The sequence below is a fragment of the Tiliqua scincoides genome, chromosome 4, assembly GCF_035046505.1.
Source record: "Tiliqua scincoides isolate rTilSci1 chromosome 4, rTilSci1.hap2, whole genome shotgun sequence".
NCBI lineage: Eukaryota > Metazoa > Chordata > Lepidosauria > Squamata > Scincidae > Tiliqua > Tiliqua scincoides.
The window spans coordinates 37306309-37333872 of NC_089824.1; the positions used below are offsets into that span (position 1 = coordinate 37306309).

Genomic DNA, 27564 nt, shown 5'->3' on the forward strand with positions numbered 1-27564 from the left:
GCATGTCTACTCAGGAGTAAGTCCCACTATAGCCAATGGGGCTTACTCCCAGGTAAATGTGGATAGGACTGCAGCTGAAGCCTATGCGTCCCATTATAGTCAAGGGGGTGTACTCCAAGGTAAGTGGATAGGATTGCAGCTGAAGAGTCCAAGCCTACGCATGTCTACTCAGGAGTAAGTCCCACTACAGCCAATGGGGCTTACTCCCAGGTAAGTGTGGGTAGGATTGCAGCTGAAGAGTCCAAGCCTAGGCATGTCTACTCAGGAGTAAGTCCCACTACAGCCAATGGGGCTTACTCGCAGGTAAGTGTGGCTCGGACTGCAGCCCCCGCCCTGGGAACGCGAGCGCACGGCCTCGCGGCTCCCCCCCCCGGCAGCGCGGAGGGTCCGCGGGGCGGCGAGGCGTGGCCAAGGGGCGGTCCCGCGCGGGGCTCCGGCTGCAGCCGGTGCAGCCTTGGCAGTCGGGGCGATGGACGCGGCCAGGGCCGGGCCGGGCCTTGTGGGGCTGGTGGCGCTGCTGGCGCTGGGGCAGCGCGCGGGGGCGGGCTGTGCGGAGGACGGGCGCTGCTGCCCGGGCCGGGACCCCTCCTGCGCCAGCACCGGCTGGAGCCTCACCCGCGCCTACGGCACCTGCTTCTGCGACGAGGCGTGCCGGAGGACCGGCGACTGCTGCCTGGACTATGCCCAAGCCTGCCCAGGTAGGAGAGTGGCAGGCAGCGAGGGGCGCGCCTCGCCTGGGAAGCGTGCGTGAGAGTGCGGGCTGGTGATGGAAAAGCACTTTGCACGTGCTCAGAGAGCCACCGCCTCCACTCCTACGACGCTTGGTCAGCCAGAGCTGAGCCGCTCTTGGCAGAACCCTTGGGTGCCCTTCGGGGAGAAAGGCGGAGTACAAATCCAAGAAATAAACCAGCTTCTGTGCCTCAGCCCAAGCCTATGCACGTCTACTCAGAAGTAAGTCCCGTTAGAGTCAGTGGAGCTTACTCCCAGGAAAGTGTGGATAGGATTGGGCTGTCAGTCAAGCCCAAGCAGCAGGCCACCTGCTGGGGCTGAGTTGCCAATTCTTCCCCTCCAGATTTGGACACCTCTGGCTCAATCTGCACCTGAACCCAAGGGGAAAAGGCAAAAGCCTTGTGGAGGAGGCTTTGGGTGGAAAACAAAAAAAAAATTCACTTTCCATATCCTTTTATCTGGCAAAGCCAGCACAAAAATGCCCAAGAAATTACTCAGGATGACTTCAGGCTATTTATTTGAGAGAGCATCTCAATCTGGAGAGATGGGGATGTCTGAATTCCTCCTTGGCAAATTTTAAGAGTGTCACAGGGCCCCAGTTGTTGCTTTCATGTTACACAAGTCATCCTGAATAAAGGTCCTGCCCCCCTTAACTGCCACTGAATTTGTCAGCAAAAGAGTAGGAGTGCCTGGTATCTACTTGTTTATTAACAGATGCAAGAACATCTTCAGATTTCTACAAGTTTTGGTTTCTGTGTTTCAAAGTACATTTTTAGTAGAGGTGCTGGAGCCTGGGACTGAAAGCCAAAGGGCTACACCTGCCTACTGCAGGGACCCTCATAAAATATCAAGATGGGTTCCTACTTCCTCTTTTGAGCTGTTTTACAGGGACTTTGTATAGAGGGGTGTCTGTCAAGTGTGAGATCTCGCAGTTTACATCTCCAAAAATAAAGTTATTTGAAATGAGATGCATGGATTTTTCTCCTGTGTGGCATCAATTTAGCTGAGCAATCTGCTCTGCAGGCATCTTGATCTGATGCACTGGGTTTGTTTCTGCTCTGTTTGGTGCATTGTAGTCTGAATTATATGGATTAATCTGCGGGGAGGGAGGCTGGAGGGGGAAGGATCCTGCCCCAGGAAGGGGGAACTGGCTATGATGATCACCTGGCCTCTTCCAGTCCATTTATATGTGCTCATTTTGATAACTCAAAAATAACGTAACCTGGAAACATTCTGTTTCAGAATCAGTTGTTAAACTGAGTCTGGCACAACTACAACACTAATTGAAGGCAAATGGGGTTTCCTAGCACTGAATTTTTCTCATCAATCTAACAAGGAAGAAATTTTTAATTATTTTTTTAAACCCACATTTTATGCAAACTGCAGCCCAATGCAGTTTGCAATCTTAAAAACTCAAAATGGTATATAATATTGTTTGGGGCTGCTTTAGACATCAATTATGATGAAAAGAAGGGGTATAAGTGTCTTAAATAAAGAATAATCAAGCAAGAATGTCACAACAGCAGTTAAAACCACAATTATCCAGAGCAAACTGCAATAGCAGCCACCCTCTCCACAAATGGAGAGCCCTGTGAAAAAGCCAGGTCTTTGCTACTAGGCAGAAGGAGAGTAAGTTGGGGCAGGGGGGGGGGAGTGGTGCTTGCTGATTTATTTATTATAACATTTTCCGTAAGCTATGGCAGAAATCAGCCTACAATAAATATATGATACACACAATTAAAACAAGAAAATCAAAACAATAGTTAGCCCCTTCTCACTGGGCAAAGAGAAACCTTTGTGTTGGTGGCAGTTTTTAGCTGGGGGAGAGCAACTGTCCCAGTTTATCCTAGTTAGCAATTCTTCTAGTCTAGTGCCCCTTTGGGACAGGGGACGCTTTTTTTTTTTTTACTATGTCAATCACTTTGAGAACTTTTTTGTGGTGGAAAAATAGTATATAAGGCTGGAGGCACCATGCATGAGTTGGGACCCCACATTATTCCTCGTCACCCAATCTGCTACAAGAACCCAGATCCCACGAGTTCTTTCAATGTCTGGTTGCTGATGGGGAAGATGGGATTACATTTGGGTTCTTTTTTCAACCAGTAGCTTCCCTGTGACACTGGGCCCCAAAATAGTTGCACTCCATGCATTCAGACGGTGGAACACTCATATAACATAGGTTATTTGAGTAGGTCACTGTTTTGTTTTTATTAAATGCCTCATACCAGTACCATAAGCCTGTATTTGTTGCATAACAGAGAAGCTAAAATATTTTATTATTCCAGATGCCATGAAATTCTCTCTCTCTCTCTCTCTCTCACACACACACTCACACTCACAGAGATAGTCATTATACCTGCTGCTGTGGGAACTAACACAACTCACTTGCTCCTGTGCTGCTTCAGGTGTTTCCTGAAGTCCAGCCAAGGATTAAAGCAGTTCAGCCATGTAGCCGAAACAGTGGCAAAGCAGGGGGAAGGATAAGAAAGGGAAGGAGCTGGAGGCATAACTAGGAAAGGAAGAGAAACAAGAAGGGATTAAAGAAAATAAGGTCAGAGTAGGTGCTCAACAAGAATGTTCCAGATTGCTACCCTGTGCATTTGATGTTTCAAGGCAGACCTAATGAAGCAAACAGGATTTCCAAAAACATGTTTACCACTTAACCGTACTGCAGGAGCTGTGAAAGAGGCATGAGTGGGGGGAAACTGACAAGTGGGAAGGAAACTTAAACCTCCCCCACCTGCCAATCCTTTACCAGAATGATTCTTCCTTCCTCTCCCCCCCCCCCTCCATTTGCCAGGGTAATTTCAGTTTCAGAGTTGGCTGCAGGAACAACAGTATGGGAAATGGCTAGGAGAGAAATTGTCTAAGACAGGGGTCTCCAAACTTTTTGGCCAGAGGGCCACATGAAGTATCTGGTGCAGTGCTGAGGGCTGGGAAAAAATTTAAATATAAAATTTAAATAAATAAGAGATGGAACTTAGATGAATGAATAAATGAATGAGTGGGCTCATTCACTCAGCCTCTCTGGCCCTCAGAACACCCTCCAGATGCAATCAGAGCACAGCTCTGGTCATGTTCTGTTGAGTGGGCCAGAGGCTTTCAGGGGACAAGAGGCTGGCCGTGGGCCAGATAGAGGCTTGCTGTGGGCTGCATCTGGGCCCCGGGCCGGGGTTTGGAGACCCCTGGTCTAAGAGAATCAGTGAATGGGAAGACACAAGCAGAATTACGTTCTGCTGTTGTTGCTGAAGTTTATTTCACTGTTTCTCAAATTGTGGGTCGGAACCCACTAGGTGAGTCGCAAGCCAATTTCAGGTGGATTCCCATTCACTTCAATGTTTTATTATTAGTATATTAGACTTGATGCCAACATGGTATGTGATGGCATTTGGGGAGATCTGTACTTTTAACAGGCTACAGTGTATATGCTTTAGACAATGATAGTCAATGGGGCTTACTCCTGGGTAAATGTGGATAGGATGGCAGCTTAGAATTGTCAGAAATTTTTCCTGCTTGATGATGTCACTTCCAGGTTAATGACATCACTTCTGGTGAGTTCCGACAGATTGTCATTCTAAAATGTGGGCACTGGGCTAAAAAGTTCAAGAACCATTGATCTGTTTTATTATTATAATCCCAGGGCACACTGAGAAGGTGCTAAAATTGTCAGGGCACACCATCAGTTTTTAGACAATTAACAAGGTGCACTGCTCTGCTGGCTTGGGGCTTACATCTACTAATGGCTCTAACATATGACCCACCCCCAAACTCTTGTGGCACACCTGTGGACCATTCACAGCACACTGGTTGAAAACCATTGCCTTAGTAAGAGAGAAAAAAAGTACTGTATACTATTTTAAGCTCAGTTTTACATAATGTGAACTGAGAGAGAGTCCTGCAAATTCATCATCCTTTTTACTTTCATAATTATGGGCTGGGTTACAGCTGCAGGTGTTGGTCCCAGTTCTGAAAAGGCTGCATATCCGTTTTTCTCCCAACTATTGCCCCAGGGCCCAATCCTATCCAACTTTCCAGCACCAGTGCAGCCATAATACAGCCCCCGAGGTAAGGGAACAAATATTCCCATACCTTGAAGTGGCCTCTCTGACTGTCTTCCCACCACAGGATGTAGCACATGCCCCACTGGCACAGTTGCACTGGCACTGGAAAATTGGATAGAATTGGGCCCCCAGTCTCTCCTGCTCTTGAGATTCTTCACTTCTCAGTTCCTAGAAACTTGCCAACACCAGTTCTGCTGGACCAAAAAAAGCAAGGCTGAATTCCACACATCCAAAAGTATATCCATAGGGATGCACTTAATATTTACCCATGTAAAGTACAGAAATCATCAGCCTGTAGGTATACATTGTACTCAATATGTAATGTAATGCTTTGTAGCCAGCCAAAGTAGTGAAATGTGACAGCTCCTTGAGTATAACACTTAGTTTTACTCCTCCCAGTCCTGGTTCTTAGGGTGTGTATAAGAGGTTGTCTCTCTGTACCACCTAGAGAGGGGAAGCCCTGTGACCATACTTTTGTAGCCAGATCAGGCACTGACCAAGGACACGAATACATCAGAGGGCCCGTTTGGCTAGGCTGATCCCTCAACTCTCAGAATTGGTGGCAACAGAGACATGAATCACCCCAGCACCCAGGGCAGTGACATCACAATGCCTCATGGTGTCACTTCTGGGCTCTCCCTGGGGTGAAGAGTGCTGCTGGCTTTGCACACCTGTTATGGCTTCTGTGGAGACTGGGAACCACCATAGAAACTGTGCCCTGCCCACATCAGCGCTCTGCCCACTGGGGAGAACCTGGAGATGACTAGGTGGAGCCTGGGGTCAGGCTCCCCTCCTGCAGTAGTGCCCAGGGCATGTGCCCCTCAGACTCTGCCCAAGTTACAATTTTGGGTGGCAGTAGTAACATTTAGTGAACCATCAGGTGTGCCATGGAAGGCCAGTACAGAGTTTTGCCCTAGAGCCTCCAGAAACCTGCCAGTGACCAAGCCAGTATAAAGTGTTTGCTCAGCAGCTTCCACTCCCATCAGCTGGGAGAATAAGGGAATGGAAAGTTCCTTGTGGGTGGTCCAAGACATCAGTGATGTGTTTCTCCTGTTATTGTCAGGCCTTTAGTCTTTTGCTGGTTGTGACTTTCTCTCTGTGTGCTGAAAAATGCAGATGGACAGGCAATCATGTTCAAAGTTTGGATATTCAAGTATGATCTTTAGCAAAGTGTTTCAGGGGAAAACCAATTAAAGAATGACTGTAAGTACAGAGAATGTTATTGTTGAAGAGGGGAGAGTCTTGCAACTATGAGGTGGGGCACCCTGCAGAATCTTCAAAAGGCAGTCTATGAAACAGAATGAGAGAGTTTAAAAAGCAATTTCCACTTATCTGCTCTTTTCATCCTACATTATAAAAAATTAAGCTAATATTTTTGGTGTAGTCAACAGGGAGGGCCATAGTTCAATGGTAAGGTACACACTTGCATGCAGAAGGCACCAGGTTCAGTTCCTGGCATGGTTTCAGACTGTGATTTGGTGACTCAAAACAAGCCACAGTTTGTATGCAGACAAAACAAACCATAATTGAGCATTACATCTGAACCAGCCAGAGAAAGGGGAAATAATTCAGTGTAGGGCCTTCAACACCCCCAACTGGTTTCATTATTAAGTGCTAATGTTCTACCATTTCTTTATAGCTCTTCCATGCATTGTTGGGGAATGGAGTCACTGGAGCGGCTGTGCAGGGCAGTGTAAACCTAACTTCCGAATGCGTACACGCATCATACAGCAGGAACCCAAAAATGGTGGGGAGCCTTGCCCTCCATTAGAAGAGAAAGCTGGTTGTTTGGAATATGCTACTTACGAGGGGCAGAACTGTGGGGATGAACACGGTACATCTACAGACTATTTGACTTTGTATGATTAATTTATATAGCTTGCATCCTTTAAAAAATGAATTGTTTAATACATTTTTGAGATAACTGGCTATGGTTCCATTCTTTGTGGTACATATTCAAAAAGATACCGAAGATACTTTAATAGTGTTAACTTTCTTGTCAGTTACTCAAGAGTGAGAAAATACAGACCAGGGGAAAACTTTTTGAAAGCCAGAACCATAATTTTCCTTTCGCCAATACAAGACTATGGCTTCAGGAATAATGGAATCTGGTATAGGTTGCTGAGAGAATTAAAACATCAGTAAGGAACTATGCTGAGTGATTTTCCCTTCTTCCTCTACCTGCCGTTAATAGCTTTGTATTGCATGCATTTCAGTGCAAATCATGGTTAATGGAAAATAAGTTCTCATAACCAAGTTTTTAAAAGTTACTTCAAACCATGGTTACCATCACTTGTTGTGGTAGGAATTATAATTTGGTGGTATCATTGAACATGTAAAATTATAAGTAATGCTGGGATGGTAGCGATTGCTTTGGGGAAGGGAAGAAGGAATGGGCATGTATTCATGAAGAAGGCTTTCAAACCATAATTTGCTAGGCATCAGTGTTAGGTCCTCACTGGGCCACAGAGTTTTGCCTGCTGGCTTTGTGACCCCAGCATGCAGGTCTCTTGTTGTCTTGTGTTCCTGAGGCATTTGGTGAGCCACTATGAGATACAGGAAGCTGGACTAGATGGGCCTATGGCCTGATTCAGTGGGGCTGTTCTTCTGTGGCTGCCCATATGCTGTAGGATGGTATGCAAGTGGCCTAATTGCTACTACATCACTTTTCTGCCAGAACATGTGGTATGCAATAGGTTTGCATCTGGAGATAGTTGTTACTGAATACAGCCAACCTACACTGCTGTTCTGGCAGAGCACCACTGGTTATAATACTGTTGGAGCAATGAAATCCTTATACACAAGTCTTAGATAGCGATTCTATGCACACTTTCTTCTTCCTCCATCATAGTTCCTGCTTTCATAACTACTTTTGAATATAACAAAGGAAGGACGAAGCAAGCTGCAAATCTCCGCTGGGCTTCTGAAACAGACGATTCTGGGTAATTAGTTTATCTCCTATGTGAGCACCATTCAATCAATAAAAAATGTGAGGACCATTCAGTCAATAAGATAGCTATGCATAAAACAAGAAAGAAATGTTAGAGTTGTACATGAACTGCTCAAGGATAGAATACAGTACTAGATGTCTCCTGTATCCATTGCTCTCTCTTCTCCATAAAGCTTTTATTGTTGGTCTCTTGTTTTTGATTTCTAACTTAACCTCAGTGTCTGATTTGTAGAGAAAAGGATTAGTAAAGTTTGCAATGGTTTTTGTACCAACAAATCTGATTAGCCAAACATGCCAACAGGTGTATGTTTAAGTCCTCAGGACAACTGCCCTCTAGTATGCTGCCACCATCCCTTCTAAACAGCCAGTCCTTCAGCCCAAGTGGATGAAGTCCTATGAGCTAACCTTCCAGCTTCTGCAAGCTCTAAGCCCCCTATGAACTCCAGGAACTCAGACTTCAAGTCTCTGGTTCATTCTAATAGCAGATTGAGTGGCCTAGGCCAGACTAGATGAAACCCAGTTCCTTTATACTCACACAGACACAAGTCTGTTATAAAATAGTTTATATAAAGAGTAGAATTAAAGTTAAATATTTCTCAAAAGGCATTTAGGTATTTCAGAGAATAAATATGACACACGCACACACAAAATATGCTAAACAAAGTTAAGCTCCTAAGCTTGCTTATCCCTAATGTTCCCCTGGATCTTTCTAACCTCTGAGCATAAGCAAAGAGTTACACCTCTACTTTTACCACAGCTGATACTAGCAGATGTCTGTGTTGGAACAAAGAAGAAACTCCCAACTCTAGGGTTTTATATACATTAAACTCAAGTTTTAGCCAACCAGTGGTTTGGAGTAGTTAGAGCTTCTGGAAAATGATCTCAGCAGACTACTGCCAGTCACTCACTCTGGTCACAACCAGCTGGAGAATCACAGCTGTATAGAATTTCTAATTAACAAGACCTCAAGTTCTAGGTCCATTATCTTGCTTTTCATCTGACTGTCATGAAATTCATAAGGAGCCTTCCAGTTAGCTCTGTTCCCACAAATGCTGCAAAATGGAGTCAGTGATTTTAACCTGTTCTTCATGGTGCAATATTAAGAAATCCAATAGTCATAAGGCTATAGTTGATAGACTACATTTGCACTCAGCAGCAGTTACTTTTGAGTATGCTCAAAATACTCTCCAGTTTAGCCAATAAGTACATAAATCTTTAATCTGCTTTACTATTGATGGATCTATGTCTTATCTGTTAACTGCTGTGCAGGCTCCAGTTATGCTATAATCATACATTAAATATGCTAAATGCATGTCTAGTAAAGTTTGTTACATTCACTTGTTTAATCTCCTACAGAAGCTACTGTGTGGAATTTAGAACTGAATCACTTTCTCCACATTGTTCTGTGGAGAATCGCCCATATGCTCGATGGATGCAGTATCTACGAGAAGGATATACAGTGTGTGTAACATGTCAACCTCCAGCAATGCACTCTGGTAGCAGTCACTGTTCTGGAGACGGTGTTGATGCTGATGGGTAAGTAACAATCTCTTAGCTGAGGACCTTTACAACAAATTGCTTTTAACTTACTCAATATCCTATACTCAAACTGCTGTTACCATTGTACCACTAATCTACACCATAACTCACCTTAAGAACATCCCTCAGTTTGTATACAAATACTTGCTTCTTATTTATGAAAACTCACAACAGATGGTTTCTAATTTAAGGTTGGACTAGGTAGCTTAACTTCTTTCCCCCTTCCCTGAATTTAAAAGTAAGATTTCTTAAGGACACTCATCACAACTTCTACTGTCCTGCTATTTAGCATGCGATGATCCAGATAGCTCCATTAACTGGTTCAGCAAGCCCACTAGCCCCACTTCTGAATTTTCAGCTTTCCAGTTGCACTGAGCTGGAAGGAGACACAGTCTACTCATAAGACAAAGCCTCTACTTGAGTGAATGGTTCTAGTCATTCTCTATTGCTTAGCCCAGTGGTTCACGAACTTTTCTGGCTTGCACTTCCCCTGATCCTTGTAGCCATTGGCCACGGCTCCCCATTACAACACCTCACCTCATTTACCCCCAAAATGGGGATAAAGGTGTTAAAATTATACACTAGAAACAAGGCTGCCAGCACTCTCAGGCTGCAATCCTAACCACACTTACCTGAGAGTAAGCCTCATTGAACAAAATAGGACTTACTTCTGAGTAGACCTGGTTAGGATTGTGCCCCACGTTTGTTAGCAGCACATGTGGAGGGTTTTGGAAAGGGAGCGGGGAAGTGATGAATCTGCTGGGGGAGGGGAAGACTTTGTTTTGTGTGTATCTGCTAATTGCAAACTGATGCAAACTGAGACCCAGAGACTATTTGGCTGGAATCCTAACCCCACTCTCCTGGGAGCAAGTCCCATTGAACACAATAGGACTTACTTCTGAGTAGACCTAGCTAGGATTGTGCCTTTTGTCTTACAATAGCAGCCAATATAGTACCCCCCCCCCCCCCAAAAAAAAAAAGAGACAGGAGGGAAAAGGGGCTAAAATGGCTGAAAAAGAATGGGGATTTTTATTTTTAATCAATTTTTGGAGACAAAGCTGTCAAGAGTGGCCTTTTTTTTTTTTTTTGAAGGGGGGGAAGAGAAAGGTGAAGATCCTGGGTTAAGCTGCCACAGACCCCAAGCCTATGTAGGTCTACTCAGAAATAAGCCCCATTTGAGTCAATGGGGCTTACTCCTAGGAAAGTGTGGAAAGGATTGCAGCCACATATAGTAAGATTACAGCTCACCCCAAAGTAGACAGGGGCTGCTCACACACATACACCCAGCATGCAGATGCCACCCCTGTTCCCCCAGGCAGGACAGAGGGATGCAGGCTGGGGCATTTGGCCCCCCCCACTAGGAGCAAAGGAAAGCACTGCACTGCCTGTACTTACTCTTCCTTTCCAGTTTGAAGCCTGCCAGGAGCATCCCTGTGCTGATGAGATACAGCTCCTGCACACTCTTCTCTCCTCCAGCATTGACCAATCCTAGGATGCCCAGGGCAAGGGGCACACTGGGAAATGTAGTCCTTGGGGAAAGTTGCACATGGAGAGAGCTCCATGATGAGATGCAGCACCTCTGCCTGCCCAGCCAACCTTCTCTCCCACCTCCCCCCACCATGTTTCACACTGCCCCACCCACCTCGTTCTCAGCCTTGGAAAAGCAGCAAGTCAGGAGGCAGCCAGTGCAGCTGAGCTGAGCAGAGCTCAACAGCAGAGCAGCTGCTGGCCACCTCTCTCCCCAAGATGCTTGGCCATGCCCCTGAAGGCTAGCCACACCTCACTAGGGAGGCTGGACACACAGATTGAATACCTCAGGCTTAGCCACATTATGCTTCGGAAGCATCCAAAGACCTCATTGGTCAGTTTCAGAAGGTAGAGAATAAATCATGTAGGGCTCAGTTTTTAAGTTCATGGCAGAACTTAAGCTGCAGTCAAGCTGCACTCAAGAGTAAGTCCCATCAAACATAGTGGAATTTACTTCCAAGCAAATCTGTACAAAATTGCATAATTTTACTACTACATATAAAGTTCTTGTCTCAGTCCAAATTAAAGATACTAAAGCAAAGCTATGCAATGTATTTATTACAGGTACAAGTAGTATTCTACTTAAGTACAGACCTCTGGAACTTGTACTTCTTAACCTGTACTTAAGCTGAAACATCTATGTAACAAACAATTATGAACACATTTCTGTAGTGGTTGAAACACTGAAGAAATGTTTCTATAAAATAATCACTTCCAAGTGACTATATATTCTTTGGTAATACTGTTTTTGTTATGTAATGTACAAAATGGGCCGTAGAGCAGCTTATGGGGGACTGCATTTGTATTAAACAAGTATTTGCATTTTTATGAGTTGGAGGAGAACACAAATATACTCCTATTGGATACTGTACTGGCTCTTTTATCCCACAACTTCTTTGCATCTCACAAACCAGTGCTACCATGCTTGTCCAAAAATCAGGGCAGATGGACTACGCCCTGCAAATACATGATGCGACTACCTGCAAGTTCAGATATCTAAATTAGATTCCTTAAGTTCTATATAAGAGAATTGCTATATCAATATAAGAGAATTGCTATGTTCCCAAAGATGAGTAAATAGAACACACATATTAACACACAAGCATTATGCAGTCACTCTGTTTACTGTTAATATAGGCACTATACAAAGAGCAATCAAATAGTATTAACATTTAAGATTTATTCAACATTGAAACAGCTCTTTTCATAAGGCTCAACCAACTGTTATCAAATGCACAGCTATGATCTGACGCCTGTTAAATCTGTTCCCTTTTAGGAATAAACTTCTTCATTGGCAAGCAGTTGGCAATCCCTTATGCCATGGAACATGGAAGAAAGTTCAGCAAGTGGAAGAATGTTCATGCCCTCTTGTACACAGCTTTATTTTTACGTAGCAGCTTGAGCCATGTAATTTTTTAATAGCTGAACTGACGTTGAGGCAGTTCCTGTTACTGGACTTGCATAACTCCATTTGACATTGTTTAAAAAAATTAAGTTTTGGAATAATACTCAATGGTCTTTTCCTCAGTGATTAAAATTGAGCCAATTACATTAGACAGCATGCCTGAAGAATTGGCTTCAGCAGATTTTTACTTTGCTTATTGTCCACAGCACTTACAAAAGCCCTTTGAAATACATACAAGTCCATAGGGAAGCGTCTCTATCCCATTTTAGTGGCTCATGAGGTCCAAAGCAAACACCTTTTAATAGCTGAACTGACTCAAAGCATTCATCTACCGCTTGAGACATCACTTAAAATGGCAGTTCCTGGGGAAAAAAAAAACTAAAGTTCCAACAGCAACCAGTCACATTTCTTTAGAAAATACATAAGCTGGCAGTGCACCATCTTCTTCCTTTGAATTAGTGGTAAAGAGGCTGCTTGGCACTGCTTCACTGTATGGATACAAAGTTTGCCATGTAGTTGGGCAGCTGTAAGAATAAGTTGTCAGGGCATAGTACCTGGGCACCCGACTTCATTGTCAAAGTTAATGCTGTACAAGAACAAAAAGTTACTTCCAAGTTAAGATTAATTTGTAAGTAGTAGGTTATTGTTAGCTTTTTGTATAGCTAACTGTTATATCTGTGTTTGGCACTCCTGTTTCAGCTCATAGTTCCCACGAACCATATCTAAGCTACCCCAGTTGTGCACATTGTGGTTTCTCCAGAACTATTTAACATTTCAGCCAGAAATCAGAATCTGTCAGACCAGAAAGTATCCTAGTATATTTTAAAGTTTCTCTACTGACAAATGCAGATGGTTTTTTTTAAAAACATTGATAGCCTTTAACTTCACAAGTCATAGGACAAGGCGAAGAATATGCAAAAAAGAACTAATCCCTCAAACCTTTTGTCAAATTGGACCTTACTTTAGACCAGAGAATCACACATTCAAATATGTTGTACAGAGATGCTAACTCTTATACAGTTTAAAGAACAAGAATCCCTTTAACCTACAGTCCTTGCAAACCCCATATTGTATGGTTTACTGACTTTCTTTGCACTTACCAGATTGTGTGGTTAAATCAGGAATGCAATTCTTCACAGTCAGTAACAGGTAAAGTGTTTGGGATAGACAGCTAAGCCATCCCTAACCTCACCAAAGTTCTCCATCTGTCTTTTAACATTACATTAGTGCGATGAGCAAGATCGTAGTGTTTAAGAATTTGAATCCAGTTTCCTTCTCCAAACTTCTTTACGCCTTCTCTCAGTTTCTTATCTTCTTCCCAACTCCAGCGCTTTAGAAAGAAAAACACATTTGTGAATGTGCGCACGCACACACAGTTTTCTTCTCCTGCCTAGCTGCCAAAAGGAGAAGAAAATTTCAAGCTCACAGGAACCAAAATGACTGTTAGAATAGGAAGAGTTCAATCTTGTAGGATTTCAAACATGTGCAGCATTTCAGAATTTTTGTTCCCGCTACTGGTGGAGTAGTGGTGAGATATGGGGTCCTTCAATGGGAAACTCCTTCATTATAACCCAGTATTTGGCAGAACTTCAAATCAGGAACATGTATCAGCCTTCACAAAGCTATATTATGTCAATGTTTTAGAGCCAGAATCACTGAAACAAGCTTAACAGCAAGCTTTAGTTCTTGACACAATATAGTTTTACTTTTAAAAAGTGGACCCAGAGTTGGAAAGATGAACAATTGCATCTATCTAGGGCTAGATGAAGTCATTTATGGAAAGAAAAAACCTTCCAGAATTCTGATCAGAATTTTCATTGTTAAAAAAACATGAACATGCAAGTTTGTTTTTGTGAAATGGAGCATAGAGATAGTGAACTACAACCATTACCAAAATTCGTTTTAGAATCTTTCCGATACATACCTGTCGCTTCCGAGTCTCACCACTTAATGAAGACTGATCACCTTGCTGACCATTTTCAATATCCTGCATGTCTGTCTTACCTAATGCAGATGCACAAGCCAAAACAAGTATTTTGAACCCAATGTATTAGTTCTCTATTATTAATTGATTAAATACTGGTTTACTGAAGGTCAGTACAAGATTTAAGCAGATGGCAGCTGAACCAAAGCAGTTAACGATAACATTTGGGCATCTGTGCAAGGGCCATTAGGACAGGATGACACCTGACATCTATGACAGGATGTTCACCTGCAGCAGAGATTTTCAGAAGTTAATGGTAGTAAAAACCACTTAACTCTTAGCAATGGGGAAGCTGGGAGGGCAGCAACATAAATAGATTGCTGTTCCATTTATCTAGGGTTCACTTGTATACCTGGCAACAAGAGGACAAGTTGTCAACCAGGTATAAAAGCATCAAAACTCTGCTACATCACACACATCTGAACTGCATTAAAGCAGCAAGACCCAAGTTTTGCTATTGCTGCTAATAGATACATGTTAGTACATCACCAGTAACAGAAATTTAAAATAGGATGCAACAGCAGCACCACATGTGTAATCTAGTACAGGTGACTACAATGGCATAAATATTTTGGATTTAAGTGCAAAATATACTTAAGGGCCAAAGATCTATAGAATTCACAGTGGGTATGCTATCTTCACATGGTACCACCTTACCTTTGACTGCTTTAATTTCTGAGATATTGAAATCTAGCATACTTCTAGACAGAAGTTATATTTTAATATATAATTTACATAGCCACACAAAGGAACAATATTATTCACAATCTGAACGCATCATAGCAGTTTGTGATTTTAAAAGTAAGTATTAAGTACATTGTTCTAATGAATCCAGGCCATGTATACATAGTATTTAAGTACTTGCATGTGTCCAGAATTCAAAGCAGGATTCTACAAGTTTATACTACAAGTTTTAAGAACTTGTACGCTTACTTTGAAGAGCACTCCTTTTGTTTCTGGTTTGCTGGGTGACACGTACCAATCCAGGAACCCCAAGAGTTTGAGTGGGTAAAAAATAAGCCTGTTTGTCTGATCTGTAAGGGTATGAATTATACATAATTGAACAAAATAAAGTATTTAACTGTTCTGGAATTCATGCCAGAAAAATGTTACTCTCTCTATACCTTTCCACCAATTACTTTCCTTTTTTGGAAGGTATTTACATACATTGCTGTTCTCTATTACTTTGGAGAAGATAAGAGCATTAAAGGACATGCCGCCAGGGCCTAGGAGAGGGGGTAAAGGGGGTAATTTGTACCCAGGCCCAGGGTCAGAAAGGGAGCCCAGAAAGTTCCTGGGATCTAACATTTTCCTATCTCACGTGAACTCAATGCCTGCGCATGATGCTGGGGAGCAACACGTGCATACACTATTATCTGCTGCAGCAAGTTATACGCATCGGGTTCAGGAATACATACTTGACCCTTCTCAACACAGTGAGAAATCTAGGAGGAAACTGGCCTGCCTCATTAGCTCTTTGGCTTGTGGATCCCATAACCATGAAGGAGTATACAGAAGCTCAGGGACCCAGCTGCAGGGCTACAGCTGCCACAGAGGTTCATTTTGGTCCATTCTAGTATGAACCCAAATACAAAGACGCTAATTTTCTGTAATGGATTTTATATATTTCAAAGATTTTAGAGAGACTTGGGAGTGTGTTTGGTTTTCCATATTACTTTATCTAGCTGCCAATGCCACATGGTTGGCTAGACCTGGGTTCTGCATCAAGAAGCCTAATAGACCTGGGCTCCAAAGACTATTGTGGCTACTAGCATGCTTCCCCTACCCTATTTTGCCCCTCATTCTGCCTGCCCCATTGCCCCTCCACCTCTGGGAAGGGTTCCAAAAGAAGCTTTGTACACCCTAATAAAATTCCTCTCATAGGCTCTGCGTGCCTATGCAGGCATTTCCCAATAATTATTCCCAAATTATTGGCCATTTCCCAATAATAAAACCAAGAATGTTGGGCTTAGTGATGAGCTTTACAGCACTGCCCCCTACCCTGATTACTAGAATTTACTGACTCCAAAGTATAAGCAATTATAACACTCATTGTCCACAGAATATTTTGATGTACTCAACATTTTACCCCGTTTTAAAAAAATTCTATCACCATTTTTTTCTAACTAAAGAATCCCTTTTCTTCTTGTTAGTGAAACTTCAATATAAAAAGAGATTTTTCTCAACATTTATATTTCAGCTGAATCAGGTATATTACAATCACTATTCAGACATAATACTTCCCTCCCTCAACTCTTGAAACAGGCCAGCATTTCTCAGTGTTTGTTCCATGCTGTACCACTTCACATGGTCCACCTATTGGAAATAACTGGTGATATCACCAGTTACTTCCAGAATGGGAGGCCAGATGCAATGAGCCTCTTTGCAGGGTGGACAAAAAGGTTTCTTTTGAGCATGTGAAAAGCATATGCTGCAGCTCTTCCTGCTAAGCAGAGCCTCTTACTGCTGCTTGTCGCATTGCACTGCTGGTCTCATTGCAAGGTGGTGGGTGCCTGGAGGTCCTGCAAGTACCATTGGACACCACCCCAAGTACCACTTGTGGTACAAGTACCATGGGTTGAGCACTACTAGGCCATAGGCAGTTTCAGTTTCCCGCTCAGACACAAGACTTTTCCTTCCACAAGAAAAGTCTACTTGCATTGCATTTTTGAGTCAGCCCAGTTCTTCACTGCAGCTCAGTTCTTTGGAGGGGTTCTCTTTTCAAGTGAGGAGATAAGCGAGAAGGGGCTGAAGCAATACTTTCCCTTCTTGGATTGAAAACTTTGCTACAGTGTCCCATACAGCAGCCCAAATATTTTGCTACTCTATTACATTTGGCTTTCTATGACGGGATTTTACACACTTCTTTGCTCTTGTGTTTCTCTGGCACAACCATTTGGAATGCAAGTGGTGGTGTCCGGGGCAGGGAAAGATTAGGATTCCAAGGCAATGTTGGAGTGAAAGGGAGAAGAACATGATACATTAAGCCCACCCACACATCCTGGAGGCAGGCTTCCTGCCATTTGCTGTCCCAATGCTGAGGCAGCATAAAAAGAAGTAACAGTGTAATAGTCTTGTCTCAAATTATGCAGGGGCTGATACAAACACAAAACAGCCTGCCCATGCACAAGTAGATGGGGCAAACACAGAAGAAGCAGGAACGTATCTCTGCATATATGGCAGGGGGATGACTGTACTACGCACATGACAATAAGAAATGTAGCAGCAAGGCTATTAAAGATGTTACCAACCTTTGTGTGCTTTCCAAGTCATTTTCTTTATTTGCTTCATTTACACCATCATAGTGCCTGCATACCGTTATTCCTCCTGATCTTCTAGCTTCCACCTCTTTTTCAGCTTCCTACAAAACAGTAATGCCAGCTTTGAACTACAAACAAGTACATTACAGGTGCAGCCTATTTATCCACGGATTTTTTGTCTCTTTGCCCTGCCCTGCTGTCCAGTTTCCAGGTAGCCCAAAACACTGCAAAAAGGCTCCGCCTCGCCCAGGGAGGGAAATAGCCCTGGAGCCATGGAAGAGGTTCCCCTTGCAAAGGAACAGTAAGATTCCTGGAGTCCCTGAGCCAGCTGGGGCTGAAGAGGGAAAGGGGGGCCAAAAACCTCTGTAGCCAGAACACGTGGAGCTCTCTGTCTCCCTCTCACACACACAGGCAGAGGGCAGGTGCAGTAGCAACAGAGGGGATTGCTTTAAAAAAAACCCCAGTGTTTGCGAAATTTCCTCCCCCCCAGATGGTGCAGGCTATCATTGACACAAGCAAGCCTTTCTAGCAAGCAAAGCGTGAGATTTAGCCTACAATTCTCTCAACTTTCCTGGGAGTAAGCCCCATAGACTAGAATGGGGCTTACTTCTGAGTAGAAATGCATAGAGCTGGACTCTTAAAAGCTCAACATCCCACCTGTGAAAGAAGCAGGACAGGTGGCAATGAGGAGGGCTGAGTACAGAGGGGGAGGAGAGGGGATTGCTTTAAAAAAAACCAGGGAGTGTTTGCCAAATTGCCCCCCCTCCAGATGATGCAAACTCTCCTGCTCCAGCAAGCCTTCCCAAGCAAGACTTGGGAAGCCTTGGAGAGACAGGCGAGGGTAAGCAGAGATCCAGACTACAAGTCCCAGAATGCTCTGGGGCAGAAGAGCTTCCATGATGGCGGTGGCCAGGGAGGGCTGCAGGAGCGGCAGCAGCAAAGAGGAGAACCTGCAGTGCTGTAGGGAGGCTGCCTGGGACACAGAGGATGAGGTTTCCCAAGCAAGCTCAGCATTCCACCTGTGGAAGGGGAGAGGATTGATAACAGCTGCCTTAGTTTACTTCCATCCGGAAGTGTCAGGTTGCAGCCTATTTGCTTAACTCTATGGAATTTAGCACAACCTGTTTTTTGTTAATCGCGCCAAGTCACGGAACAGAACTAACATGGATAAAAAGGCTCTACCTGTAGTCTTAAAAACACGCATCCATGAGCATAACCATTTTTAGACAGTTCTGCAAGTCCTTAACAAGCACATTTCAGTGAACAACTAGTTCACTTGTAAGAGAAGCTACAGAGTGCTAATAGTAGTGTTGCAAGATTGTGAATCCTTTCAGGATAGAGAATCATTGATTTAGCAAGGTAAATAGTTTGTTAAGTTATAAATATTGAATTTTTTCAGATCATAATTTTGAGCATTTTGCTTTGTCTTTGAAGTTTAATATTAAACAACTTTGTTCAGGTTTAATCAAGTAAATATTCATGCAGTGCAATTTTCCCTTACTTTCAGCTTACCTCCATTAGGAAGTTATTGGATTCTTCATTCAAGAAAGTATTGATGTAAGATTTTATTTTCTTAGTCAAAAGACTGAAACTGAAGTGTTGGAGAAATTGATGGTATGGATCTTTCCGTTTTATTACTGCAGCCAGCTTCATTCGCAGTGGCTAAACACATAAAATCCAGAATATACAATCAGTGTTATGGTGTGCCCACTATATTCTCAAAATCTTACTTTTACAAAGCGGAAGTGTGCTTTGGCTGTGAAAGATGAACCACATACTCCTTACTAGCCTCAAATTTTAACAATTTTGCAAGTTCTCTTTTTACAATGTTTTTTTCTTCAAGATGTGTGCTACAGTGCTGGAGCATGCATATACACAACTTCCAAAGAATTTTAAATTAAAAAACCAGCAAAGAAGGTATTTCTTTGTATTGTGGACAGGATACCACATTACAGCTCTTCAGTTGTATCTAGCATAACAGTGTATAAATCAAATAACTAAGGTTGTTATTAAGGACTATACTGCTACCTTAACTGTAAGGCAGAATATTTCTATTTAATGCCATGTTTAAGATATTTTTTCCTCATTCCTATCTCCCTTACTTAATTCTCTGTTGTTCCTACTCCCAGCATTTTCATCCTTGTATCTACTCCTTTCTGCTTTTGGTACCAAAGCACACAAGGCTTTCACTCTCCTAGTAAGCCACACCAAAAGAGGACCTCTCAGAAGAAGTCAGCTATATAGCATGGCTGGCTAGTTGCAACAGGCTGAATTGATGCCAACAGTTGCCAGCAAAGAAGAAAGGTACTGGCATTCTCCCATTTTTTCTCCTAGTTCTGATTGGCTTAGGTGGGCCTTAAGAATTCACCAAGGGGGGTCACAGACAGGGAGCCAGTTGCTTGCCTTATTTTGTGTGGGTCCTGATGTAGCATGTGCAGTGTTAAAAGAAGGGTCATAGTCTATTGTTTGGATAAGCTTTCCAAGATTCATATATTTCTAAATTGGCTAAATTCACAAAGAACATATTTGCATTTACATTAGCACTGCAGGGTTAACAGACCTCTTTAAAATGGATTTCAGAAATGGATGCTGTCTGTAGAGATCCTGCCTGTCCCTTACACACTTAGATGCCTTACAGAGCTCTTCTGGCATAGCTTTTCCACCCTCCAGCGTGTCCTCATTAAGGTATTTCTAGCAGAGAACAGAATGGCAGCACTAAGAGAGTGCTCCAAGGTGGAAGGCAACTTGGAGAAGGTGAATGGTTAATGGACTATGGGGAAGGAGGCATGTGGCTCTAACACACCTTTCCCCTGCTGGTGCATTAAGCTGAGAATTCACTATACAGGTGAACGTCACTTAGCAATGTTTTGACCTGCAATGGGCCACATATGCAACAGCCACTGCTGCTCCCTGTCCCCCTCCCCCCAAAGCTTCTGAAGCAGAGGGGAGCTGTGCATCGCTTAACGACTGGGATGCAGACTGGCACCTGTTGTCAAGCAAGGCTCCAAAGCCTCCAAAGCCAAGGGGAACTGTGCTCCCCTCACCTCCAGAGGCTTTTCTGAGCCTTGCAGAGGCAGCATGCTGCCTCTGCAAAGCTCAGAATGGCTGAAACAGCCAAATAGATGCAACTTACGGTTTCCTTAGGAAACTGAAGTGACTATTTTGCCTTATAAGGCAACTGTAACTGACGCTTTTTGGCTGTTTCAGCCATACATTGCTTTATAAGGCAAAAATGTCACTTCCAGTTTCCTGAGGAAACTAAGTAGTATTTCTTGGCCGTTTCGGCCAGTCTGAGCTTTGGCGTGACTCAGAAAAGCCTCTGGAGGTGAGGGAAGCATACTCCCCTTTGCTTTGGAGGCTATGTTTAATGTCAAGCCTTGCTTGATGATGGGAGTGCCAGTCATTAAGCAATGCAGGACTGTACTGGCTTTAGTGTTGCTTGCTTATAAAATAAGTGATAACTTCAGAGACAAAAGTTATGCAGGTTTACCAAGCTTATAATTAATGTTTAGGATGATTTGATGCATTTGCTCCAGAACACACTACACCAACTTTACTAAGCTTAGCATTCACCAGTTCAATTCACCAGCACTAAAGAAAATCAAGATTACCTCATCTGAGCAAGACTCTGGAAACAATCTTTCTAGAACTTCTGTAGCCTCTTTAAAATACCCTTTTTCCATGTATACTGCTACAGCCTGGAAAGAAAGTAGATCTGTCTGTCAACTCTGAGCTGATAAAAGGTGTTTATTATTGTAATTTTCAAAACATGGTAACAAAGTTACTTCAACAGTTTTATGTTATATATTTTTATATATGAGATTTTGTCTTGTTTTTACTGGTCAGTAATAGTATATGGTGAAACGAAAAAGTGGTATTTATTTTTATCATTTTTCTTCTAGTTTAGCCACCTGTTTCATGCATTGAACATTCAATTTAATATCTCCATAGAATCCACAGACCTGAATCTGAATTAAGCTTTTGATGTCCTCATGTAGCTTATCTTGCTTCCTTTCCATTTTTTGGAGTGAAATCCAAACTGAGAGAGCTTTTTCAAGAGGTGAAATCCTCTGATCATCCTCAAAATGAGATTCTTAAGAAGAAATAATGGAGAATAGCCAATGATAATATACCCAAGAACAGAAAATACAAGTATTTATATACAATAGTTCACCATTAACATTCAGGAAGTTAGCTCCTTACAATGCTATTGTTTGCACTAAACTCTTTGTTGAGAGAAGAAAGGCAGCCCAAGTGAAGTTTTAAGACTTTAAGTTAGACACGTCCAATTAAGTGCACTGTTAGAATCATATTTCAGTTTATAGACAATGCAGGACACAATTTTCAAGATTAATAACTATTATACTGAATGCAATTTTAGTTCTTAAAATGTCAACAGAGTATTCTAGCAAAACCAGAATTCTAGTGAACTGCTAGAGTCTAGACCTGGTGTGTCAAACATATGACCAGTGGGCCGGATTGGGCCCACAGAACCTTTTTATCTGGTCCACATGTTACTTGCCTTGTTTCCTGGCCTCTGACAGCCAGCAGGCAGCTTCAGCAGCAACAACTTATCTCTGTGTTACAATTGGTCATCTGGGCAAGCAGAGGGAGCTGAGGAAGAAGAATGCTAATCCCCTGATAAGCTCAGAATCAGAGGTTGTTCAGCCAGCCTTAGACACATTTAAGCTGCCTGCTCCTGGCTCCCTTCCTCAATGCTGCTTGTAAATCACTAACAGCTTTCTGATGGCCACATAGCCATGGCCATTAAGGGGGGGGGTGTCTTTGGCTAAGTGCTGTTTTCTCCCATTTTTATAAACATAATATTATCTGACACCAGTGGGGAACAGAATTTGCATTCTCTGGGTCTTTAGCTAGTTGCACTAGCCTGCTGAATCAGTCAAACCTCTTGTGAACACGTGGATAAAGAAAGGAGATAGAGTCAGCAAGAGGCAGGGAATTCAACAGAAGCTATTCAGAGAAAGAAGGCAGAGAAAGTCGCCTAGTTTTTTTTTTTGTTGAGGGATGATTTATAGCTGTGGTCACTTTTACCTCCTGAATTTTCTCTGCAAGGGTCTGCTAAATAATTTTACCCTGTTTACTGCCTTGCTGCAGTTGACATCTTTTGCTCTCTATGTAATGGATTTCTTGAATATGAATTGAGGTTATAAATTGATTCTCTAGTTTATGAGTTGATCAGCCGATATATAAATTGAATGGTTTATAAGTTAGTTATCAAACCAATTTGTGTAACAGTTCATACATAAGTGAGGTTATAATTGATACGCTGATATATAAATTGAGTGGTTTTAAGTATTTCTTGACTATAACAGCACTTCCGGCCCTCAGCAGGCACAATGAATACTAACTTTGTTCCTCTATATCAGTGGTTCTCACACATTTAGCATAAGGACCCACTTTTTACAATGAGAATCTATCAGGACCCGCAGGAAGTGACATTATCCAGCAGGAAAATTTTTAGTAATCCTAGGCTGCAATCCTGCTCACACTTATCCAGGAGTAAGTCCCATTTACTATCATTGTTAAAGAAAAATATACATAGTAGCTTGTTAAAAGTAAATATCTGTAACATTTCCCCAAATAAAGTCACATACCATGGTAGTATCAAGTCTAATATATTAAAAATAAAATATTTAAATGAATGGGGACCCACCTGAAATTGGTTCGTGACCCACCTAGTGGGTCCCGACCCACAGTTTGAGAAACACTGCTCTATATGAAATGTGTTCGAAACCCTTGGTCTAGACTTCTGATGTGGACACTTCAACTCTTGTTGGGAAAGGATGCACGAGAGGACAATACAGCTTCTTGGCATGAACAAAAATACAGCCGAAGGCACCCTATATGCAAGTAGTATATACCCTTCCCTGATTCAGACTGAGAACATGGCAGTAGACTTTAATCCTTCCATGTTTTCAAGGAATAGTTGCTCCCACTGACACAAATGGAAGAGTACCTTTCCCCCTAGAAAATAGCACTGGCAAAAGAAAAGGGTTGATCAGTAATCAGGATCACAGCAGAAGTTAAAAATTCCTTCCTATGAGGCAGATTCAAATCAAAGGACTCACATGGGACCTGCATGCAAAATAGCACAATTGTATATGGTCTCATTTGGCCCATACTCCACTAAGTTATGAGGCATTTCTGCAGTTGAACTGGGAAGGCACTCTTCTGGAAAGTACGTTCATATGTTCAGCAACGGTGCATTTCGAATTCATATCCCAAAAGTCACGGCTCAAAAGAAATCCTGAAACCTTAATCTAATCCTATATTAAGCCGTATTAGCATCGTCCATTAAGATAGAATTTTGCAAAGCAAATAATGTATTCGTTCACATTACTAAGAATATTTATACTGCTTTTCAACAACAAGAAAAAAAAGTCAGAAAAAACCTTTAGAAACTCTAAGTTTTATGGCTGCAGTATGCACTACAACATATTCTCAAACTATGCACCACTGCGCTCCAGGACGCTGCAATAAACTCACAGAGGTGCTGCAGGATATTTTAAGTTTCCAAGGGAAACACAGCTGTTTTTTCTCTTAATCTAAGGGGACCATGAAAAAATTATTGGAATGTTATTGTTCAGTAAAATATATAAGAATGACTAATTTAATCGTGGGGGCATGACCTTTCTAAAAATGTGTTTCCAGTTTTACAGATGCAATAATACCTCTTATAAGAGATGGGTTTTTTTAAGAACAAAGAAACATTAAACTTGTGCATCTCAATATCTATATTCAGAGTTCTACAGTAACAGTTATTAGATACTCATCAGCAACCACAAATCTCTTCTGAGTGACTGGATATGTGGACAAATACGACATGAATGAACTACTTCCCTCCTGTACTGCCACTGCAGAAGACATTTGTATAGACTCTATATGAAGTGTGTCTAGACCCTTCGTCTAGACTTCTGATGTGGACACTTCAACTCTTGTGGTATGGTCAGTGTTCAGTTTGATCTACAATAATATGGCTTTCCCACTGGCAAGTTATTACCATGCTATATCCTCATGCAGCCTGTTTTTGCTTAATGTCTTGAACTTCTATGTGCATGCCACCTTATGGGGGAAGAGGACAGTAGGTCCCTTTAAGGAAAGCGAGCAAGATAAAGGAAGTTGGAGAAGAGCAGGCACATTATACTTTTTCTAGCATAAACAGAGATGCTTAAAAAACTCTTAATGCTGACCAGTTCTGCAACTGGCACCTCAGGACCTTGGCCCTTGGGGGTGCACCTGTTGCCACCCAAGGACTCCCAGCAGTGAAGAGACACAAAATATTGCTTTGCTTCTTTTATCCATCACTATTTTAATAGCTAATAAACCAGTGATTGACAAGAACATAAGAAGAGCCCTGATGAATGAGGCTAAAGTCCTCCTGTATCTCACAGTGGCCCACCAGATGCCTCACACAAGACACATGCATGCCGGTGCCCTCCCTTGCACATGGCGCTCCAAGACAGCCCACTTCTAAAACCAGGTGGCCGCACAGGCCCATCATGGCTCGTGACCCATGATGGATTTTTCCTCCAGAAATCTGTCCAGTGTGTCTTTGAAAGGCACCTAGGCCAGCCGCCAGCACCATGTCCTGTGGCAAGGAGTTCCACAGGCCAACCACACGCTGGGCAAAGACTTTCTTCCTGTATCTTCTCCCCAGCCCAGTCCTTCCTGCCCCAGCAGCATCCAAGAGGAAGGAGTGAAGTAAATGAAAGCACCTTCACTGTGGCACTGCAGAACCACCAGCCAGCCAGCAAGTGGGCAGGAGCAGGCCCAGTTCTCCCTGGCTACCGGGAGCACCCACAGCGTACAGACGAAGTCCAGCAGGAGCTTACCAGGCGACTTTCCTTCCGCCACGCAGGCCAGGAGCCGGCACAGGCGCGCTGTCTTCGCTTGACCTGCCTCCACGCCGGGCAGCCCCTTGATCACAGCTGCGGGGAAAGCGGAGCAGGGCAATGAATGCTGCTACCGCAGCGCCACCGCATGGCCAGTAGGGGAGAGGCGCCCTGCAGTGCAGCGCATGGCAGCACAGGACAAGGAAGCCATTGGTGACGTCATCGGCCCCTTCCCCCGCCCATCTCCCTTCCCAAGTGTCGCGACACTCGATGTCTCGCTCGCCGCCACTTGCCCAGGGCCAGGTCTCGGTTCCTCTCGAAGTCTCGGCGGCTGCCCTCGCAGAAATGGCGGCACAGGCAGCGGCAGGCGAAGGTCAATATCCATCCGGTGGCCACCGCTTCCGCCTCAGGCAGTGAGCCGGGGACGGGACTCTGGGGACCAGACACAGCCTCGCTCTCCATTTTCAAACCGCGCGCGCTCCGTCCCCTGAAGCCAACGGTCCTTTTGGCCACGCCCCCGGCGTCAAGCGCGTTTCTCCAATGGGTCGACCTTGTTTTGACGTCCCTTACGCATAGATTAAGAGGTAGTCGACGCTACGCGCGCGCCCCATAACTTCCGGTCTCCACACAGTCGCCGCCATTTGCGGGGTAGAGTCGAAGGTGCACGTGCCCCTCGAAGCTGTCTAGGATGTGCTATTGCACATGAAAAAGGTTGAAGACCACTGAGTTACTGCATTAAGGCCTCCCCCTCCCACCACCCGCACGTTCGCTTAGGGACCGGAAGTGCTGTCGCGCCTTTTCGCCTTTCCCGTATCCCCTTGGGCTTCCTGAGCCTGGACAGCCCCGCCTTCAGCAAGGGGCAGAGCGACGGAGAGGGAGACGACGATGCAGCATTCAGCGGAACGTCCTGAAGCGGGCGGGGAGAAGGAGGCGCAACCGCTGCGGCTTTGCAGTGCATTGGGGAGTCCTTGGCCCCTTGTGTTCGACAGACAGGCTTTGGAGTAGCGGCAGCAGGCAGGGCGAGTGGGCAGCCCAGCCCAGCGCCTGCCTGCTCAGAAGGAAGCCCCTTGTGCTCAGTGGGGTTTGCTCCCAGGAAAGTGGCAGCCTCAGGCGCGATCCTGGGAGTCGCCCCGCTGACAGCAACGGGACTTGCTTCAGCGTAGGCCTGCACAGCCTCGCTCGCGGCCAGGGCGACAGTGGCACCCGAGTGCCGACCGCTGCACCTTGCGGGGCAGGGAAGCGGCACACTGCTCTTTAGGGCAGGGAACGCACTTCCTCCTTGTGAGACCCAGGCGGCCCCAGTGGGTCTGTTGAGCAGGGGCAGAATAAGGGATATCCTGTCCGGCTCCCCGACCTGAGAGGGGGTCAGGGCACAGCAGCAGAGCCTGCTGCTCTTCCCAGGTCCGCCCAGTTCTGCCCCCTTCACTCCCCACCCCACCCAGCCCTGCCTCCAGCCTGCTTGCCACTGGGAGCTCATGGTGGCCAAATTCCAGTGCTGAGTCCCAGTGCCGACTGATGCAGGATTCGGCGCCAGTGGTGCATCAGTCTTGCTGGCACAAAAGTGCCTTACGGCACTTTTTGCAGCAGCTTGGTCAGTGGAGCCGGTGGAGCGCTGGCGCCATGGCCCATAGGACTGGGCCCTGAGGGCCTTAATGCAGTAACTCAGTGGTCTTCAACCTTTTTCATGCTGTATCCCCAATAGCTAATTTAAATAACTGAAGTACAAGGCTGGAGACCCACCACCAATCCTGCCTCTCTCCTGGGGCCTGATCTGCCCCTGTTGCTGCCCACCCCATGCCACCTCCTGCCCCATTTCCCCTCCTGCAGGTTTCCTCCAAGGAGTCCTCCAGCTGCTTGGATCCAGCACAGGATCTAGCAGTAGTTGTTTAGCGCTACTGCTCCTGTGCTGGATAGGATTGGCCTGTCAGTATATGGCAGCTTCAAATGTGTTCTCTGTTTGTAAGAAGCCCCATTTGATAAAACAGTATCCTGAGTTGGGGGTAGTGAAGGCTATCATGTAGTGCTGCGTGTATTTCCTGAGTCCACAGAAGGGCAGAAAAGATGCATGAAAAGTGCACAAAGAGCTGAAATGATAGCAAGATGCTATCTGACTGGCAAGACACTACTCCTCCTATTACAATATGCTAATTCAATTCCACTGCTAATTTTTCCACTGTGGAAAAAAAAATGTTGCAGAACAATGGGCAGTTGTTGCTAGGCAATTGAAGGAGAGTGAAAAAGAAGCGAAGAGCTAGT

At 44.1% G+C, this 27564-nt stretch overlaps 2 protein-coding genes across 2 annotated transcripts; one reads left to right on the forward strand and one right to left on the reverse strand.

Moving 5' to 3' along the window:
• Positions 1 to 469: 469 nt before the first annotated feature.
• On the forward strand, positions 470 to 12412 carry SBSPON (somatomedin B and thrombospondin type 1 domain containing). Its single transcript, XM_066624403.1, has 5 exons — positions 470 to 698; positions 6430 to 6624; positions 7642 to 7732; positions 9097 to 9276; positions 12083 to 12412. Exons 1-5 carry the CDS (start codon positions 470 to 472, stop codon positions 12198 to 12200), a joined length of 813 nt encoding a protein of 270 aa, XP_066480500.1. The 3' UTR covers positions 12201 to 12412.
• On the reverse strand, positions 11928 to 25770 carry TERF1 (telomeric repeat binding factor 1). Its single transcript, XM_066624404.1, has 9 exons — positions 25602 to 25770; positions 25309 to 25404; positions 21418 to 21548; positions 21067 to 21153; positions 18968 to 19117; positions 17447 to 17556; positions 15129 to 15229; positions 14136 to 14215; positions 11928 to 13541 (listed from the first exon to the last, which is right to left on the reverse strand). The coding sequence occupies exons 1-9, from the start codon at positions 25768 to 25770 to the stop codon at positions 13383 to 13385; spliced, it is 1083 nt and encodes a 360-aa protein (XP_066480501.1). The 3' UTR covers positions 11928 to 13382.
• Positions 25771 to 27564: the final 1794 nt, after the last annotated feature.